Source organism: Syngnathus floridae, chromosome 1 (assembly GCF_059516105.1).
Source record: "Syngnathus floridae isolate MCC-2025c chromosome 1, RoL_Sflo_1.0, whole genome shotgun sequence".
In the NCBI taxonomy this organism is placed as follows: Eukaryota; Metazoa; Chordata; class Actinopteri; order Syngnathiformes; family Syngnathidae; genus Syngnathus; species Syngnathus floridae.
The window spans coordinates 16709789-16728706 of record NC_142413.1 but is presented as its reverse complement, the minus strand read 5'-3'; the positions used below and the strand labels follow the sequence as shown (position 1 = coordinate 16728706).

Sequence of the window (18918 nt, the reverse complement as noted above, 5' to 3'; positions counted from 1 at the left end):
ATTGCTTTCTACAATATTTTAGAATGTCTCTTGCTGATGAATACAGAATATTCAGGGTATATACGACTGAGACTTTATTCTAATTTTGACCATCAAGTGACATTTTTGCCATCTACAAAATTCATTATTTCATTATTCACATTCATTTATTTTCTGATTTCATTTGAGTGTTCTTTCTTTTATTAAATAATTTTCACAGACGACACCTACGGGGAAACAACCACCCTAACCTTCAATAATAGCACACCCATTACTGTACATTGTTGAATGTAATAAGCAAATGATGGTTGCTGCTGGTGCTAATAGTGCTGTAAGGTTATAGCTGTCAGTGATCATACCCAGCAGTGATTATTACAGGCAGGACTCTCCCCACACCCATCCTACAGGACCCATAAAGACCACCCTGAGCTTTTGTTAAGGCAATCAAGATATGCATGGACTTTAGTTTCCAAAGCCAAATGGTGCAATTCAACCCTGACCTCCCTTCAGCGTAAAATGAATTGAGACTGAATTATTCTCCTCCAGTTACTTTGCCATGCACCACCGCCATAAAGAGCAGTCACTCTAATTTCCTCTGACAAATCGTTAAACAGCTCCGGCACTAATGTGTCACTTCATTTCCACTCAGGCTATTTTAGTAAAAGTCTAGTATCCAAACATGCTGGTCATCACGTATGAATACAGTTTCCTTACACAGTATGGTATTTGGCTATATTTCGCAACATCTCAGTCATAAAGTCCGTTTAGTTCACATTACACCTATGACAAGACATTTCTGATTCTGAAAAGGTACAAGTTATGGGGAAAAAAAATCAGTCATGTTCAGACAGGCTGTGTACACATGTACAAGATTGTCACACACGCTTAATCATTTTTAGAGGTGGGGGTGGAGAAAAGCCAATCTTCCTTCTGTGTCTGTCGTCTAATGCAGCTCTAAGACCATTAGGATCGAACCATGGCAAAGACTCAGAACAAGTCTTTTGTTCAATGGATGTTTGTGTGTGAGCGATAACAAGATTGAGTCGCTTTCATGATGAACAATGAGGCTATGAATAATCCACTGACAGTGGACTAGTCTGGCAAGGCAACAACAGGAGAGCCCATAAGTTCAGATGACTTCAGGATGGAAATTATGTTGCAGTAAAATTACAAAGAGAGACTCAGGGATTAATTATGTTTTCTTCTCCTCCTACTACTACTACCACCACCGCCACCACTACTACTACAACTAATAATAATAATAATGTTGGCATAAAGTTCTAATGGCATTGTGATAATTATCAAACGTGTGAAATTCAAACAGACATGTAAATTTGAGGTAATATTTAGTTCAAATTCATGCCAGTTCTCGAGGGAAGCAATGTAGCATTCAATTCAGGTACTATTGACCAAGGGAAATCCAATTTGGTCCGCTGGCGAGATTAACCCAAAGTCCGGCTTTATGCTTCTGTAGACACCAAAGTATTTGTCCTCCAGGTTGTAGACTGAGGCCCCTAGCTGGAATCACTTCCCCAAAGACTTAAATCACTGGATACTGAAAGTAACTGCTAGATCGGTCCTCATTGGCTTTTGTAATTGGTTTATGTGATGGACATAAATCTCTCCCATTTTCTCTTTGAGCCTTTGAGATTAATCAGCAGACAATCTCCACTTCTTTGTCATTGTTAGGAACTGACTCGGGTTATGAACAGAAAATAAACAATCCAGATGCATGGCTCTAATATTCTCTTGAACACATGAGTTTTCTTGTCTATACAATTAAATAATCCTGACACAACACTCAGTAGGAAAACCAACTTGAGAATTTACAAATCACATTGTTGATTGTGCCCCCCCCCAAAAAAAGGGACCTCATGATATATGATATTCATCTTTCGTATTATCCTGTTAAATTTTTCTCTGGATTGATTGTAATAATGACGTTTAAAATGCAATATTAGCATGTGTCTCACAGCAACAATTTGACTTTGTATAAAATTGATTTGCCAAGATGCTTTACAGCCATAACTGGTCTGCTGTTGCATAGCTGACAATTCAATGATTGTGTTGTACATATATATCTGAGAGCTGAGTGTGAACACATACCTGCCCACCCCGGCTCAAAACAACTGGTCTGTGGTGTAATTTTTGAATGCACATACTGTATGTTGGCCATGTCGGACCTGATAACATCCAAAGTCACTAAGGTGCTTTATTAGTAATAAAAGTCATGTCGTAAGATCGGTTGGGATCACTGCCAGTCAGGAGGGTAGCCAATATCATTGAATATTGGCAATGCAGATTGTTGTATTATTACATAGACGCCTGTGTACTACTCTTAAAGAATGACTGTTTTCTGAATCAGAACACGTTGCTGCACTCCAGTTGCATGATTAAGGGATGGCTGTTGATCATTACCACTTCACACAGATTGTGCAGTCTCTGGCATCACTCCCTACTCTGTCATTGGGACATTCACTTTTAATTGTTGGTTGTGGGAAAAAAAGGACTTATGCAGGGCTTGATTGTTAACAACACAACACCCTCATGAGTTTGTGCTGGCAGCATGCCTGGCTGCCAGCATCGTGACACATTGAGCTAGAAAACTGGAAGTGAAACCACTCTAGTTTTTAAACATGCATGCTCATTTGATCAGAAAGCATCACAGTTGTGCGCGCGCGCACGTGTGCGTGTGTGTGTGTGTGCATGTGTGTGTGTGTGTGTGCTTGTGTGAGCGTGCGTGCGTGCCTGTGTGGTTGCATGCGCGCACGTGTGCTCTTTCACATTCTCCTTTAATTAATTACATCATAGACACACCTCTACAATTTGTTCACAAGAAAACTTTGCTGGTCATGTATGCAAATGCAAATGTTTGGAGAATGTCTTTTAAGCATGGAGCATAACCAGAGATGCATTAAAGATAATGATCAGATCACTTTTGCTTTCCACTCATTAAAAATAGACCCAATTTTCCTTCACTTTGACCTGCATATTCACTAATATTCGCTAATGGGTACACTTGCCTGACTTGTGTGGGATCCATTCCTGCTCAGTGATGGTGGATGTGGTTGTTTGTCTCTCCATGTGCCCTAGCCTACGACTGGCTGGAAACCAGTTCAGGGTGTATTCTGCATATAGCCCGAGGTCAGCTGGGAAAGGCTCCTGCACCCGCCATGACCTTGCATAGGAAGAGCAGTGTTAAAAATGGATGGTTAGATGGGTGGCTTTTTCACACCTTGCCTGCTTCTCAGTCTCTAGAGCTCTCTGAAATAAAGGTGCATACTTTACAGTGAGAAAGATTTGCTGGGGAGTTCCAGTGGGTCCTTTTAACTTTTTCAATATTTTACATCTAAGCATCAAATGGACACCATGCACCATGTGGAATGAAGCTGAAAGGCTTGGCTTGACATTTCTCACTCACACTGCTTAAATAATCCATGGACACTCTTAACGTGGCTGCAGACAACTGAAACAGACTTATTAAGTTTTAATAAAAAGCACAACGATAGTATATTACTAAGAACGGATGTGTGAATTATACATCAATTATTAGGCTATAGTCTTGTTTGGAAAGCCAGCGCCTTTTGAGACTTTTCATGCATTTGCAGAGTAAATAATTTCGAGGTCTATTGATGTCGTTGCTGACAGAGAAACGAAGCGCTTTATTTCTAATCTAGATACATCTAGAAAAATGCAAAATGTGTCACACAAACAAAACTGTGTCATGGCTAGTCGTGTTTTTTTACAAGTTTTAGCAGTGGGGGTGGAAAACAGTTATAGATTGTCAGAAACTTGCGAGGATGAATAAATGTGATGATGGGCTTTAATTATGTGATTACTAGCTTGGAAATTATATCAGTGAAAATAGACAAGACCCCAGTGGGGAGTGGTAAGCACTTCCACACCCTTCAGTGGGAAAATGACAGGTATTTCCTAGTGGGAATTTGATTCTGCCTGTGGAGTCTATTTGCAATTGATTGATTTTGCAACAGAAAGTGTCAATCAATCAATACCTTGAAAGTGGGGATCTGGATTAAAATAGTGATTTGGGTATACGTACATACCTATATTTGGGTATATTATATATACACACACGTATATGTGATTTGTATACATATATATGTTTTTATATATGTAATATAGAATTATATAACTATACCATGTGTACCAATTCCGATTTAAAGTCTATTAAATATAAAGTTCACATGTTTGATCATCAACTGTATGTAACTTTGCCATAAAACGCAAGCCCAAAATCAAAAAGATATATTAGGGTTTTCATAAAAAATAATCCAATAATTACTTCCCTGTTAACTAAATAAATTCATGACTAACTCGGTTAATAATTTAACTACTTTTTGTTTGGTGGGGGTGTGTGAAATGAGTTACTACAATAACTAAAAGTAATAACTACAAGTTATTACTTTTCAAAGTAATTTGAGAAACATTGCGGATGAATGATGTGTGAATTTGCCTTTAACTTTCTCCAACTTGTATCATACTGGGCTGGGTATATTGCATGGCACTGTGGATGCAGCTGGATGCCGACCAATTCATAGGAGATTAAAAATGTGATATAAGCTGATACAAGCAGCTGTGTCTTTCATAATTGGGAATTGGGCCACCACAGGTAGAAATTACTACTCAGGTAATTAGTTTATACCAACGGTAGCAACAATGCCCCATGCTCTGCTCTCAGTGGGTATCCAAGGTGCGTGTGTAATTAAAACTGCCTATAATCTGTATGGACAATAGCCTGCACTCTGCATGTAAATGAATCCCCTGATGGTGTGAATGTTATAATTTGGTCATAAGACATAGTAACAGTAACTGGGGACATTTTTTTGTGATGGGCTCACACCAGTCAGGACACAAGTCAAACTGTTGACGCTCTGACCCAAGAGCACTCGGTGGACATTAGTTCATTATTGGATTAATACTCATTACTCAAGAGTGAGGCAACAACACTTAACTGTTAATAGGGTCTCTGGTCTTAAAGCTTTTGTCTCATATCTTTGCTTGGACCACACTTAAACTGTTTCACATTCATGTCTGTAGGGACATTAGGAACACATTCAAAGCAGCATCCATGATAGTTTCCTCCACAGAAGGTCTGGCCGTCATGGTGAACGACTGTTTAGCACTTCTGCCTCTTAGTTCAGAGGTCATGGGTTCAAATCTGGGCTCTGGCCATCCTGACTCAAGAATGCATATTTTTTTCTGTGCCTGTGTGGGCTTTTTTTGCGGATACTCTGCTTTCCTGTCACATTCCAAAACCATGCATGTTCGGTCAATTAAACACTTTGAAGTCAGAGTCAGCTGACTATACTCGAAAAGCTGACTACACCCTGAACAGCCAGTGGCGGGATACTAGTCAGCAGATGGGCACAAACCTTCAGATCCTTCACATTGATCAGATCCAGCAACCTTGTTCTAGTCTATTTTCTACCGTTGTCTTCTCCTATGGACATTCTCTCCTTTGTCACTGTCATGCAAGAGCTTGTTATTTCAGGGGAACGGAAATAATGTCGAGAAATGTCATCAACAACACTTGAGGGTAGTATATACAAGTGCAGTTATGATTTGTCTAACGGAAGCAACTGTGACCAAGAAGTACATTTCCTTTCTGTTCACCTTTCTACAGAGTGACAACTCATACTGGAAGAATTGAAGACAAACTTAGAGAGGCCAGATCGAGATAGTTTGGACATGTGCATAGCAGGAGAAGTGAATGAATTGGTAGAAGAATGTTAGACAAGGGGCTGCCGGGTAGGAGTCAAAGTGAAAAAGAGAAAGACCGAAAAACAAATTTATGGATGTGATGGGGTAAGACTTGCAGGCGATTGAGGTAAGAGCAAAGATGCAAAGAATAGTCAAAATGGAAGAGGACGGTGTACTGTGGTGACCCCTGTATAGGATTAAAGTGAGAGGAAAGAACAAGATGGTAGGGTTTGGATCTGGTAAACCCAGATCAAACTACGTTTGAATCACAAGATATGTAGCAGGATGGCAGCTACGTAAGTGTGAAAAAATACAGCATACCAGCAATACATCAATTTACCAATTTATGAAGCAAGTGTGCTCATAGCACCTGTAAATAAAAATCACAATTTCACTTTTAGAGTTGTGAGCAACAGCAAAAATTGTAAACTTTTCTCTCTTTCTATAGAATTTATTTTACCGCATGGAAGAATGCAGACAATTATCAGACAGCAGCATGTCTAGATCCAAAGCCCACAAGCATGTCGGGGTGATGAGGGGAAAGAAAAGTGGGACAGTTTGGGTGGGATATTTTGGGAGCCTTAACAATGGAAACCCCTACCATGTAAAACTAAGACAACCCATACAGCTTGGTAGAAATTAGGATTTCCATTTACAGAGTACAGTCTGTCAGTTTGTAGTGGAGAAAGCTGTATCAATAACAATGTGTCCGTATCCTGGATTAGAATTCAATCTAATGAGCGATATTTTAATTCTGTACCACTGTAAACAATCTAAAAAAATGTATCTTGCATGCAGTAGTTTGTCAATTATATACAGTAAATATGTGTTTACTTACTCGTCAATATATTTACAATATATAATGTTTCTGTAGAGTGTTTACACAGACTTGTCTTAACATAGTAACCATGTTTCCCAACAGGTCTGCCACACTCAAATCAGACTAACAAAACAACGGGACAGGTGCTGCTTGAAGATACTGACAGTGCCATTAAGTATTTAACAACAATGGCATACCGCCAAGGATGTATTCCTATTCTTGTTTAACCTACTTATCACGGTGTAGATGCTGATGTTTATTATAGCGGTTTCATGTTTAAAACATTAGCTAACATTCCCAAGTCTTTTCCTACCACATACAGTATGTCTCCGTTGGGGAAGGGCCTGACAGATAAAAAGAAAAGTGTACATTTGTAGTGATCAGATATGGATGTTCAATACACTCCAAAGCATTTTACGGAGTAGTTTGTTATAATTGTACTTCACTGTCTTAATAGTGTCTCCACCATGTTTATTTGAGGCTAAAGAAGTTTAGAATAAAAATGTGTCTGTGCTTATATTTGATGGTGTAATTACTTTCCGATCCAGACACCACAAAAGATGATGAAATGGTTTCAGCCAAAAGACAGTTTGTGTATATGTTAGATTGGTCCAAGTGAGAAGCTTTCACATGGGACAACCTGCATTTGTTGTACTTCAACACAACAAGGTGCAAAGGGAAAGCGTGATTTTAAAATTAGTGGGGCCTCACCTCTCCCCTCCTCCTCCAAGTCATTTGCTTACATACTGTGCTCCCACACCAATCATCAGCTTAGCGGATTAAGCTGTATTTGTATTTGAAGATTGCATTGCGTGTTGCCATCAGCCTTTCTATCCTGACAGAGACCATGAGCGAGAATATCAACTTTTGCAGCATTATGCACGTTGCATTGATCACGGATCCATCATAAAATTGTGTGATTAAAAATGAAATCTGGACGCAAGTGAATGACCTCAAATGTCCTCAAACGACAAAACAATCCAGTAGACAGGGACATACTTTTTAACCCATGGAAAGATATCCTGATTATGAAGGTGGATCATATTTAAATGCCTCCAAACCCAAACTGGGAAATGATACCATTTGTACCAAAGACAATAGATTTAACATTGGTTGAAGTGCAGGTGGAGAAACTGACTTTCTTTTTGTGTTTAAGTCTTGCCACACTGTAAAATACCGTCTTCAAACCCAAGTTTTATTGCTGAACTGAGATTGTTATTATTATATGTTTCAGTCCTTGTGCAATCTGTCAAATTTAGCCCCCAGAGATATAATCATTTGCGTCCTATATAAAAAAAGAAGAGAAAAATGACCTTGCTAGGTCACAACTTTGATCAAACAAAAAACAACCTCTGAGTCCAATACTAAAAATGGAGGCACAACTGACCACAGATGTCTTACCACTGGTGTGGTAAAAACATAAAGGCAATCGGGCTGTTTTTGTCCTGATTTTGCTCCTTCCCCACCCACCAAGGATAGAAAACGCCCAATAATCTCGTCTCGTAACATTATCCTATAAGATTATGTTTTGTTCTTAAGTCTGTTGAGTGGATTTCTCCTCGATCATAGGGTCCGAAATGAGTTGGTGCATAAAAGGTGACGGCTATTGAGCCATTTGACTGTGTGGACTGTGATGTGAATGAAATATCACCAATCAAAGAAGTGCCCTGTCTGACTAACAAAGAGTAAAATCAAACTATGTCCTACCCAATGTTTTTTTTCTGTGTGTGTGTGTGTAACGCTCCCATTTTTGTGAATGTGGCATTTTATGTTGACATTCTTGGAGTAGACCACAAACAATGCAACCAACACTGTTCAATGAACACCTTTCTATCTTGATGTGTGGTATCAATCACAGACAAAACCATCAGACAAAAAATCCTTATGTCCATATCAGGCCTGAGCGCCCCAGCACCCCCTGTAGATGCAAATGATGATTTGAGGACATGCAGCAAAGAAATATTAGCAGTAAAAATATTAATGGTGATATTAAAATTGCATGCTGCTTGACAGTATGATGCACTGTTAATTCCTTCAATATTGGCTCATTCCAAACAGAAATTTGATTTCCTTGTAAAGATTTCCTGTGTTTGCGTTATGGGACTGTATGTCATTTAGAAAAGCATTAAAATACGTGAGGCGTAATTAAAATTGTCAAAGGGAATCAGTGTTTCATGTCAGCAGTTAATGAATAAGTATCAAAGGCTGGTTTGCCTAATTGTAATCATGTCAGCTCAGGGGAGGATGTGAAACATTGGGTTTATAATACGAAATGCAGCCCAATAACCCAATTTGGTCTCTTTTAGGCTCAGACTGTACCTTGCAGATTATATGATATAATATTTTGTCATTCATAATTTGTGGTTATTTTCTCACTATCTGTATTTACTTGATTGTATTATGCACTTCTGTTATCCTAATGGTAGTCACTTGGTTAATGGTTAGCACCGGTTCGAGTCTGGCTTCGGCCTTCCTGTGTGGAGTTTGCATGTTCCCACCATGATTGCGTGGGTTTCCTCTGGGTACTTTGATTTCCTCTCACATTCCAAAAACATGCGTGGTAGGCCGACTGACCACTCCAAATTGCCCGTAGAGGTGATCGTGAGTGTGAATGGTTGTTTGTCTATGTGACTATGTCTATTGTCTATGTCTACGATTAGCTGGCGACCAGTTCAAGGTGTCTCCTGCCTGCTGCCTAAAGTAAGCTGGGATAGGCTCCAGCACGCCCACGACCTTCACGAGGATGATGCATAAAATATATATGTAGTGAAGTCACACAGTGAGTAAGATTTATGAATTACAGTGCTATTTTCAGTAGTAAAAGGTTAATTAATTTGTAAATAATTTGATAATTTCATTAATTTACATGTACATTTAAACCTTAAAAAACATTTTGCCACTTTCTATCAACAGAAAGTGACAGTACATAGGTTTGTGGGTTTGAAAGTTTGGTCAGTTTGGTGCACGATTCCTTTAAGGACTAGGTTTAGATACAGATATTTTTTTTTGTCTGGAATGTTATAGCTATCACATCGTAAAATCTGTATTATGCAAGGTTTTATAGGTCAAACTTAAAAACAAAAACAAAAAATGAATTTCTCAAAAACATGATTTTCCAGAGATAAAGAAATCTAATAAATCTAGGGAGGGATAAAACCATCTCTGATTGATATTTTCTGTTGACCAGTGTAATCTGTTTAACGTGATTAAGACAACAACACCAGGAGGAGGAACACACACACACACACACACACACGCACACACACAGTAAATGCTTATATACTGTATTTGAAAAACAAAAATTATAACATTGACAATGTCCATAGGTGCATAGACAGTGGCTGATGAAGCACAACTACAAGCTTCAGGCATTAACACACAAATCTCTCCATCTGAACAGCGTGAAACATTGCTGCAATGTTTCCTACACCGAATACACAGTTGCTCTAAGGGACTAAACAACAGAGGTGCTTTGCTTTACAGATTCATGGCTGATGATATGAGTAGCTCGAGGGTCTGGTGCAAGGCTGTTTGCACTTTAGCTCCCATTATACATGTCTGTTGAGCTGCTAAATGATAAGAGAATTTAAATGTAAAAGAGGTCAAATAAACCGTTTTTCATACTCTATATATGCACACTTTATATATATATATATATATATATATATATATATATATATATATATATATATATATATATATATATATATATATATATATATATATATACACACATATATATGTGTGTGTGTGTGTGTGTGTGTGTGTGTGTGTGTGTATCCATCCATCCATCCATCCATCCATCCATCCATCCATCCATCCATCCATTTTCTAGACCGCTTGTCCCCACGGGGGTCGCAGGCGTACTAGAGCCTATCCCAGCAGTCATCGGGCAGCAGGCGGGGGACACCCTGAACCGGTTGCCAGCTGATCGCATTGCACACAGAGATGAACAACTATCCGCACTCGCACTCACACCTAGGGGTAATTTGGAGTGCTCAATTGGCCTACCAAGCATGCTTTTGGGATGTGGGAGGAAACTGGAGTGCCCGGAAAAACCCACGCGGGCACAGGGAGAACATGCAAACTCCACACAGGGAGGGTCAGGGAGGGAAGACATCCTAGACTACATACGGGTGTGTCCTATCTGCAATAGGAATAAGACATCTAATCGGCCGCCAGCCAGCCTACTCCAACCCTTGCCCATGCCTCACCACCCTTGGTCTCGTTTATCAATTGACTTTTTCACAGGTCTTCCTCCGTTTGAGGGGAACACGGTGGTCCTCATCGTGGTGGACAGATTCAGCAAGATGGGGCATTTCATCCCACTACTGAAGCTGCCCACAGCCAAACAAACCGCTCAGATTCTGCTCCGGGAGGTGTTTCAATACCATGGGCTCCTGCGGGACATCGTTTTCGACCAAGGCCTGCAGTTCACCTCAACCGTCTGGGCCGAGTCTTGTCGGTTCCTGGGGGCCACGGCAAGCCTTACGTCGGGGTTTCACTCCCAGTCCAATGGGCAGGTGGCGCAGCTCAACCAGGAGCTGGGTAAGTCCCTCCGCTGTATGTCGTCCAGCAATCAATGAGGTTGGGCTCAATAGATCCCATGAGTGGAGTATGCCCACAACGCGCTTCCGATCACTCATATCACCTAAAAATGGTGATATGTCCAGCTGCAAATATAACAAACCGCAAAATGAATTTATGATTCTAAAATCTGATCCATCGTGTGAGCTGCCTCACAAGGTTTAACACAGGTGAGCCCCCTCAACCCTATAATTTTTTAATGATCTGAAATCTCAACACTTCTCCACCCTTGTTCAGCACATTAGCCTTTGCCACACCAGCCTTGTCGAGAGCAATGTACAGATTGACACTGAAATATTGATACCACACCAGATCTTTATGCTCTAAAAGCAGTTACCTCAAATCAAAATCTAAATTCTTTTGGTACTTCAGTCATTTGAGGTAACACTTGGACAACATTAACAGAAACACAGTGAAAGGTAAGATTTTTCCTAAATGATACGCAGTTGGTCGGAAGTACTTTTTCCTCCGCTTGGATAAGTCTGTAATGCATGCCAAGCTGCTCAGTGCGTCTCAGATGGAGACACAATGGCACTGTAAACAGGGTCATGTGTGGAGCTATTTGGACTTTGCAAACATCCAAGGTTTTTGTGGGGAACAAAAAATGCTAAGGTGTTGTGGCAACACAACTAACTTTGTGAAACATTTGTTAAACCACAACACATAATACACCTAAATCTCAATTTTACGCAGACTTTGGGGTCCAGAATTTGGGAATCGCGTTAACCCCGAAAGTGCGTTGTTTCGAAAGTCTTGTTTTTTTAGAAAGACATGTTTTTAGGTAGCCAAAGGGGGTCCTTTGTTACGTTACTTTAGGTCAGGCATGTTGTTTGACAGCAGAAGAGGTCCGTTTGCTCCACACACATCAAAGTCTGTGGACATTTTATTAAAAGAGAATAAGGAGATCACAATATCAAGTGGATTAAGTAATTTTCATGGTATGCGAACTGGATGGAAGAGAGCATAAAGCAGCCGCTTTTTTCTACTACTCTGTCCGTCCACGCTCTTTGACTGTGTGGATAAGGTGCTTCCGGGAACTTTCCCCTTTCCGAATCAAAAATGATCCTAGCTATCCATAACACAAATAAGATAACATCAGTAAGGCGGTTACTGTTGAGGTCATTGTGAGCAGATGTATTATCGTGGTGACGGCAGCTACCAGTTGTTCTGCCACAACTCTGAATTCTTCTTGCACACTGAAGAACGCAAACGCTGCCCAATCTCTTTGTAGATGTCCTGGTTGATCATCTGGCCCTGCGGCAAGATCCTGCGGTGGACAATAGCCTTCACATCGAAGTATGCAATCAACATGACTAAATTTCGTCTTGACTGCCTTGCTTTCTTCAGCCTGGATGATTTCAAACTCTTCCACTGAAAGCTCTGGTGTTTAGTCTGCGGGTGGTACTCAAAGAGCTGTTTCATCAGAGGTAATGACTGGTCTCATTGGTCTCATCATCACTCACTGATCGTTGCATGACAGCAAGACACAGAGGATATGTATTTAAAAGCATTTGGAAAAAGTTCAATGACTTCAGAGAGCTCGAAAGTAAAAGGCGATTACAGGGAACAACCCATAGTTTCAGTTTGAAACAGATTTTTGTGACACCAGTCCTATCACTTTTTTCACAAACCACCCCAACATTCATGTTTATACATTATGCTGATGAATAGTTTGAATTGTAAAATCATTAGAAAAACAAATTTCAGTCACAAAGTATATGCTCAGTCTGACACAGCTAATTTGAGTAGTTTCTTAATCACACAGCAGGAACTTGTTTGAAATTCAATACAAACTGTGTCATTGTGTCTGCAGTAGCGCTTCATGATAATATACTACTGCGAAACAGCAGTTGTTCTCCAGTTTGTTGTCAGTTCAGCAGAGACAAAATGTTGAACGGCATTCTCCATCGACCCTATCTCACCACCAATCATGCCTGTCTATGTATGTTTATACGTAAGTCAACTAGCCAACTTTACTTAAAAAAAGGAACAAATGTGTTTTCTATACCAATGGTATGGTACCAGAGACAGGTCACACCAATTACAAGCAAGGCTATTCATGGTAGATTAGCCAACAATTAACATTTCTTATTAAAATATGTGTGACTTTTCATTACCTGTGGACCAAAGAAAAAAGCCTGGAAAAAAACATGATTCTATGACAGGTATAAACTTTAACCATGCATTATTTACGCACAGTTCACCTTGGCATCTTTCTGTTCAAGATTAAAAGAATAATTTCCAGGTTGTAAATAATCTGTGAAGGCACATATCACATCGTCTGACGGGCAGTGAATTATTTATTGTAATCTGGCAATGCAAGGTTGTTTATCACATATTAATGTGATACATCAGGGGAGTAATTCTCCTCTGGCACACGGATAGCAGTTTCACTCAGTTGCCGTCAGAGCATATGTTGTCGATGAGGATTCATGATGCCGTTGTTTGAGTCTGAGCTAATCTACACCTGCAGCACCTGTCAGGGAGAGAAACTGCTCAGGTGATCATAATTCCCATACTGAACTTGTAGGTAACATTCATGTTTGAGTATTGATCTTAAGTGCTCGTAAAAAAAAAAAAAAAAAAAAAGACTTTGGAAAATGCCTACACATCAGTGAGTTTTAACAATAATAATAATAACCACTTTTACCAGTACTTGCGACTACTACTACTACTACTAATAATAATAATAATAATAACAATAATAATAATTACTTATCCATCCATCTTTTGAACCACTGTTCCTCAGAAGGGTCGCAAGCGTGCTGGAGCCTATTTCCGCTAACTTCGGGCAGGTAGTTGGGGGACACCGAGAACTGGTCGCCAGTCAATTGCAGGGCACACATGGACGAATAACCATACATGCTCACACACTTACGGGCAATTTGGACCGCTCATTCGGCTTACCATGCATGTTTTTGGAATGTGGGAGGAAACCGGAGTTCCGAGAGCAACACCATGCGGGCACAGGGAGAACAAGCAAACTCCACACAGGAAGGCCGGAGATGGAATCAAACCAACAACCGGCATATGTGTTAACTTGTACCCCAAAGGAAGTTAAATCGGAAACAGCAAAACTGGTGTTGACAATGAACATCAATTATGAGGGGCCGGCCCCGACTCTGCGGGCAGGCAATATTTCACCAGTTGCAGAAGAGATATAGTAGCTACAGTTGGAGAGTGAGAGATTGCCTGTAGGCTCATTAGGAACAACAGCTGGTTGGGTAATGAAGAGGAAACAACATGTCAAGAGGGTCCCAAACCTCCCAAGAGATGAATTTCCCAACTATTGAACGAAAGATAAATGTTGCATCATCTGTTTAAGGAGAAGGTTTAAGGCTCCGAAAGTAAAATTATGAAGTGATTTGACCTAATTATGGATATGATGAAATAATAACAATTAGCCAATCCTGTTGCATAACTTTGATGGGATAAAATGTTTTTTTTTCCGTATACCACCTGATATTCCCCCCCCCCCAACCTTGAAATGCATTGATCTGGTGTATTTTGAGGTTCACATGGAGAATAATTATTCATAAAACTACTGCCTAGAGTCGTGTGGTATGGTGTGGGCTCCATTTTTAGGGGTGTGAAACTCATTTTTTTTCACAGACACATCTTTTCAGGCTGTGGCAGACTCACTTTGATTGCTTTTTACATTCGGGTCTACCTGTCACATGCCTGCGCCACCTGCTTTCCTAACTTTCCTTGACATTGTCATTCTCAGCCACGCCCACATAATCACCAGTTCTGTTCCCCCCCTTGTAAACGCCGCTATTTAATCCCTGGACTCCCAGTTACACATTGTCAGTTCGTCCTGTTGTCCTGCCCGTGATTCCACCTCTGTGCTGTTCACTGTTCTCTCCCCGACTAACTCCTGTTGGCAACCTTGTCCGTACACTGACCCGACTCGCCCCAATCGCCGCCCATCCTGGCCACCTACCCATCCTTGATGACGTTCTGAAGGCCACCCGTCCCATCCTCCTGCTTGTCCGCTACCACGATTATGTGCTGCGTCGTGCTGACTTGTGCACTTGCTCTGCTGCTGGTTTCTGTTACCTGCCAGTTGAATGCAGTTCAGTCTGTCATCTGCTGGTCCCTGCTCAGCTGCCCAGCTACACCAGCCAAGCCAGCAATCTCGCCTTCTACTTCCCCTCTTCCCTTTCCCAAATAAAGAGTTCCTGTCACATTTGGTTGCCCTGCCTCGTCCCTTATAGAACGAACTGACCACAATACGACCAGTACACGGATCGTTTGCCCTGGTCCGCCTGTCACACTCGGACCATCCAGCAACAACGTCTGCAACACCAGCTCCAGCAACAACATCAGGAGCTGGACACTCAAAGACCTTGCTCCTCTGGCTGCTTCCTCCCAGTCAGTACGACTTCCTGTTGAACCCGATGTACGGCAGTCAGCCTCCCCAATCTCAGTGCCAGACGCTCTAGAGCCCAAGATTGGAAACCCGGAGCGATATGTTGGTGACCCATGGCATGCCTGACCCTTTTGCTGAATTCTTTTTGACCTCCAGCCACAGATTTTTGCCACAAAGCGAGCCAAGGTGGGCTACGCGATCACTCACCTGATGGGACGAGCATGACTCTGGGGCACGGCAGAGTATGACCGGTCGTTCGACGCTTTCGCTCGCGAACTGGTTCACGTCCTAGGATCCGCCAGCGAGTACGCATCACAGGAGGTGGTGGCTCTTTGCTAGGGTAACAGGTCAGTGCCGGGCTTCGCAATCCAGTTTCAGACCGTGGCCGGTCGGAGCAACTGGAACATCGCTGCCCTAATGGGTGCATTTCTTCACGGGTTGGCGGATCACATAAAGGATGAGATGGTCTCCTAGGACCACCTCAGGACCCTTGAACCTGGTGGCATGCGTGCACCGGCGAATCCGGACCAGACGGCGTGAGAGAGAGAAGTCACTCCCCCCTCTCTGCAGCTGTGCTGCCAGCCTCGACGCCTCGGGCCTCACTGCCCCCCCAGACACTCAGTCCCGCCTGCGGCCCGCCAGTGACCAGGACTCTTTCATAGTCAGCCTTCCCTTGTCAGACACTCTTCCCACTTTCACACAGAAGAACATTATTGACTGGGGTGTTTCTTGGACACAAAGTTGCCTGGCCTTGGATCACTGTTCAATCTCATGCTACAGATGCTTCATTGGACTCTAATCTTGTGACTGGACAGTCTATTGCATTAAGATGAATTTAGTTCCATGACCAAGGAACCGTTTCTGGACAATTTCGTCATATGGCATGGGGTGTTAGGCTGCGGAAAATACCCTTCCACAGCACCATGTTGTCAGAGATGTGCCTGATTAGCACTTGCAGTGAACTATAACTCGTTTTGAAGGGCTCAAGTACTGCTTGTACAACCAAAAGTATCAGACTACAAGCAGAACTTCTGTGCTCAGACTCAATGTGAATAATACATATGCTTATATAGATTTTAGTTGAAGCTTAGATCTTTTATTAGTCTGAATCAGCAGATGATCTCTGTTAAATTGAGCTTCCATTTATTTATTTTTCAATCAAACAGGAGAAAAATGTTAAATATTACAGCTTTGCGGGTTACGGCTATTTCTGGGTTTATTGCTTCATATTTTAACTCGCAAAAATACTTAAAAACAGATTTATAGGGAAGATGAGTTGTTTGCAGTTAATAAATTCACTATCTATGCATATAAAATTTAAGACAAGGTCAATACCCCAACTCCTTCACAAGAATTTGAGCACATTTACAAGAGGTGGCTTGTAATCCTGTGACACGGTTAATGTCGTAAATGCAACTATGAAATTCAAATTGAATTATTATATTATTGTTGCTCTTTGAGTTACAGGCCTGAAATGTTTGCAGGTTGACAAGTTGGCTTTTTTTTTAATAAAATGGTTTAATTAGGATGGATTAGTTATGGTTGACTGCTGGTTGGCAAGGGTTATCTCTAATCTGAATTGATAAAGCCAAATTAAATCCTTCGGTGAGAGACAGAAAACAATGAAAGAACTCACTTTTTAAAGTAAAGAAATATGAGTAAGAGGAAGTGAAATCAGATTGGCATAATGTCTTAGTGTCATCCTTAAGAAGATGAAAACCAAATGATTGATGATTTCCTCAGAAGGTCTAATTAAAGAAATAATTAGAAAATTAACAGCTCTTGTGAATTTAAAGGTGACAGTCAGCAAGGTGAGAGTTGTGTGTCAGTTCATCTTTTTTATGATCTGTGTGCACGAAAATATAGTAACAGCAACTTTCTGGCAGAAAAAAGACTGCGGGTTCTTAACTCAAAGGTGTCATCTTCAGACACCTACATTTATTGAATTAATTTAACGAAAGTAAGTATACTAAATGTGCCAAGAAAAGTTAAGAGAAAACAGAATCAGAAAAGTTCAAATGTGGCTGCAGATTGCCAACTAGACAATCAGTCAGTATTTGACTGAGTGTTAGGGACAATTATATGAACTGACGAAAAGCCACTCCTCACACTGTCCTTTTTATTTTTCAACTTTCTCATCCCCCATATTGACCATCTCTGCCAGTACTAAACAGAAGAAATGGGAAGAAGTGACACTTGACTCGGTTATATGAACCGACGAAAAACCACTTCTCACTCTGTCCTTTTCATGTTTTAACTTTCTCATCCCTCGGAATGCCCACCTCTGCCAGTGGTAACAGACAGAAGAAATAGGAAGACCAAAGCATGCACAATGTGCATGTTAAGTTAGCTGTATGCAGTCTTTAAGAAAACCGGACAGTATTTGGGCATAACCAGACACAGACATCATGTTTCCCACAGCGCAATACAAAATGGCTCCATTGTTACATTTCACTATAGCAATTGCACTGTGTTGACAGTCTCACTGAGCACAGCCACAATAATGTTGCTCTTTCCTGCCAACTCGATTACCAAAATGCGTCTATTTTTATGTCACACAAATACTCCCAGAATCATGAGTTGTATGTACACGGATGTGAATTTAAAATTGTGACATTGTCAAGTAAGTGGTTTAGAAGTAAATGTGTTAATGGGTTCCTTGTCAGAAATAAATTATGTGATCTTGTATGCGCAGCCTGGCAGGTACAAATGTCTACACTAACCTTTCTCAGTGGCTGTGGCCGGTGGGTCCAATATTGAATTTATAATTAACTTGTGAGGAAAAGTGGGCATTTTTCTATTAAAAGAGACATCTTGTCAATTACAATCCTTGCAGAGATATTCACTGAACCTCTTGTTGGAAGAAAGGTCAATGTGTGTAACGAGTAATTGACTCACGGCAGAGAACAGCTCCAACTCAGACTGAGGTTCTGATCAAGTCACCCAATGTGATTTATTTCCATATTATTTTCACTCTCATTTTCCAACGTGTTGCAAAAATCATGTCTGATTAAATTGCCTTTATTGGGGGCAATTCATCACCGAATTACGATTTGGGAAATGGAGCTTAAATGGTCTGAATGATGAAAAGAACATGACTTTTTGAATTTCAGCAATCGCACAGATCGGCACTAATGACCCGTTAACAATGGTCTAATGTTTGTGGTCCACTGGTGATGGAGGACAGTGTTAACAAGCATCTGTAAATGGAGAGTATTAAAAAGGGATTAACATAATGTAAGATATTTAGAAGCCACCTTAAAGGATATATGTATGCAAAACTAATAGTATATATATATGTGTGTGTGTGTGTGTGTGTGTGTGTGTGTGTGTGTGTGTGTGTGTGTGTGTGTGTGTGTGTGTGTGTGTGTGTGTGTGTGCGTGCGTGCGTGCGTGCGTGCGTGCGTGCGAAACCTGAGGAGAGGACTGAAAGACTTTC

General features: G+C 40.9%; 1 protein-coding gene across 3 annotated transcripts in view; it reads right to left on the bottom strand.

Moving 5' to 3' along the window:
- pcdh11 (protocadherin 11) overlaps positions 1–18918 on the bottom strand; it is a 232684-nt gene that overhangs the window by 154618 nt on the left and 59148 nt on the right. For 2 of the 3 annotated variants that reach the window (XM_088379239.1, XM_088379247.1), the window contains one exon: positions 3003–3157. The exons of the other annotated variant lie outside the window; for it this stretch is intronic. In XM_088379239.1, coding sequence (XP_088235365.1) covers positions 3003–3063 — 61 coding nt within the window. In that variant the 5' untranslated portion in view covers positions 3064–3157. The remainder of the gene's footprint in view (positions 1–3002; positions 3158–18918) is intronic. 3 annotated transcript variants of the gene reach the window in all.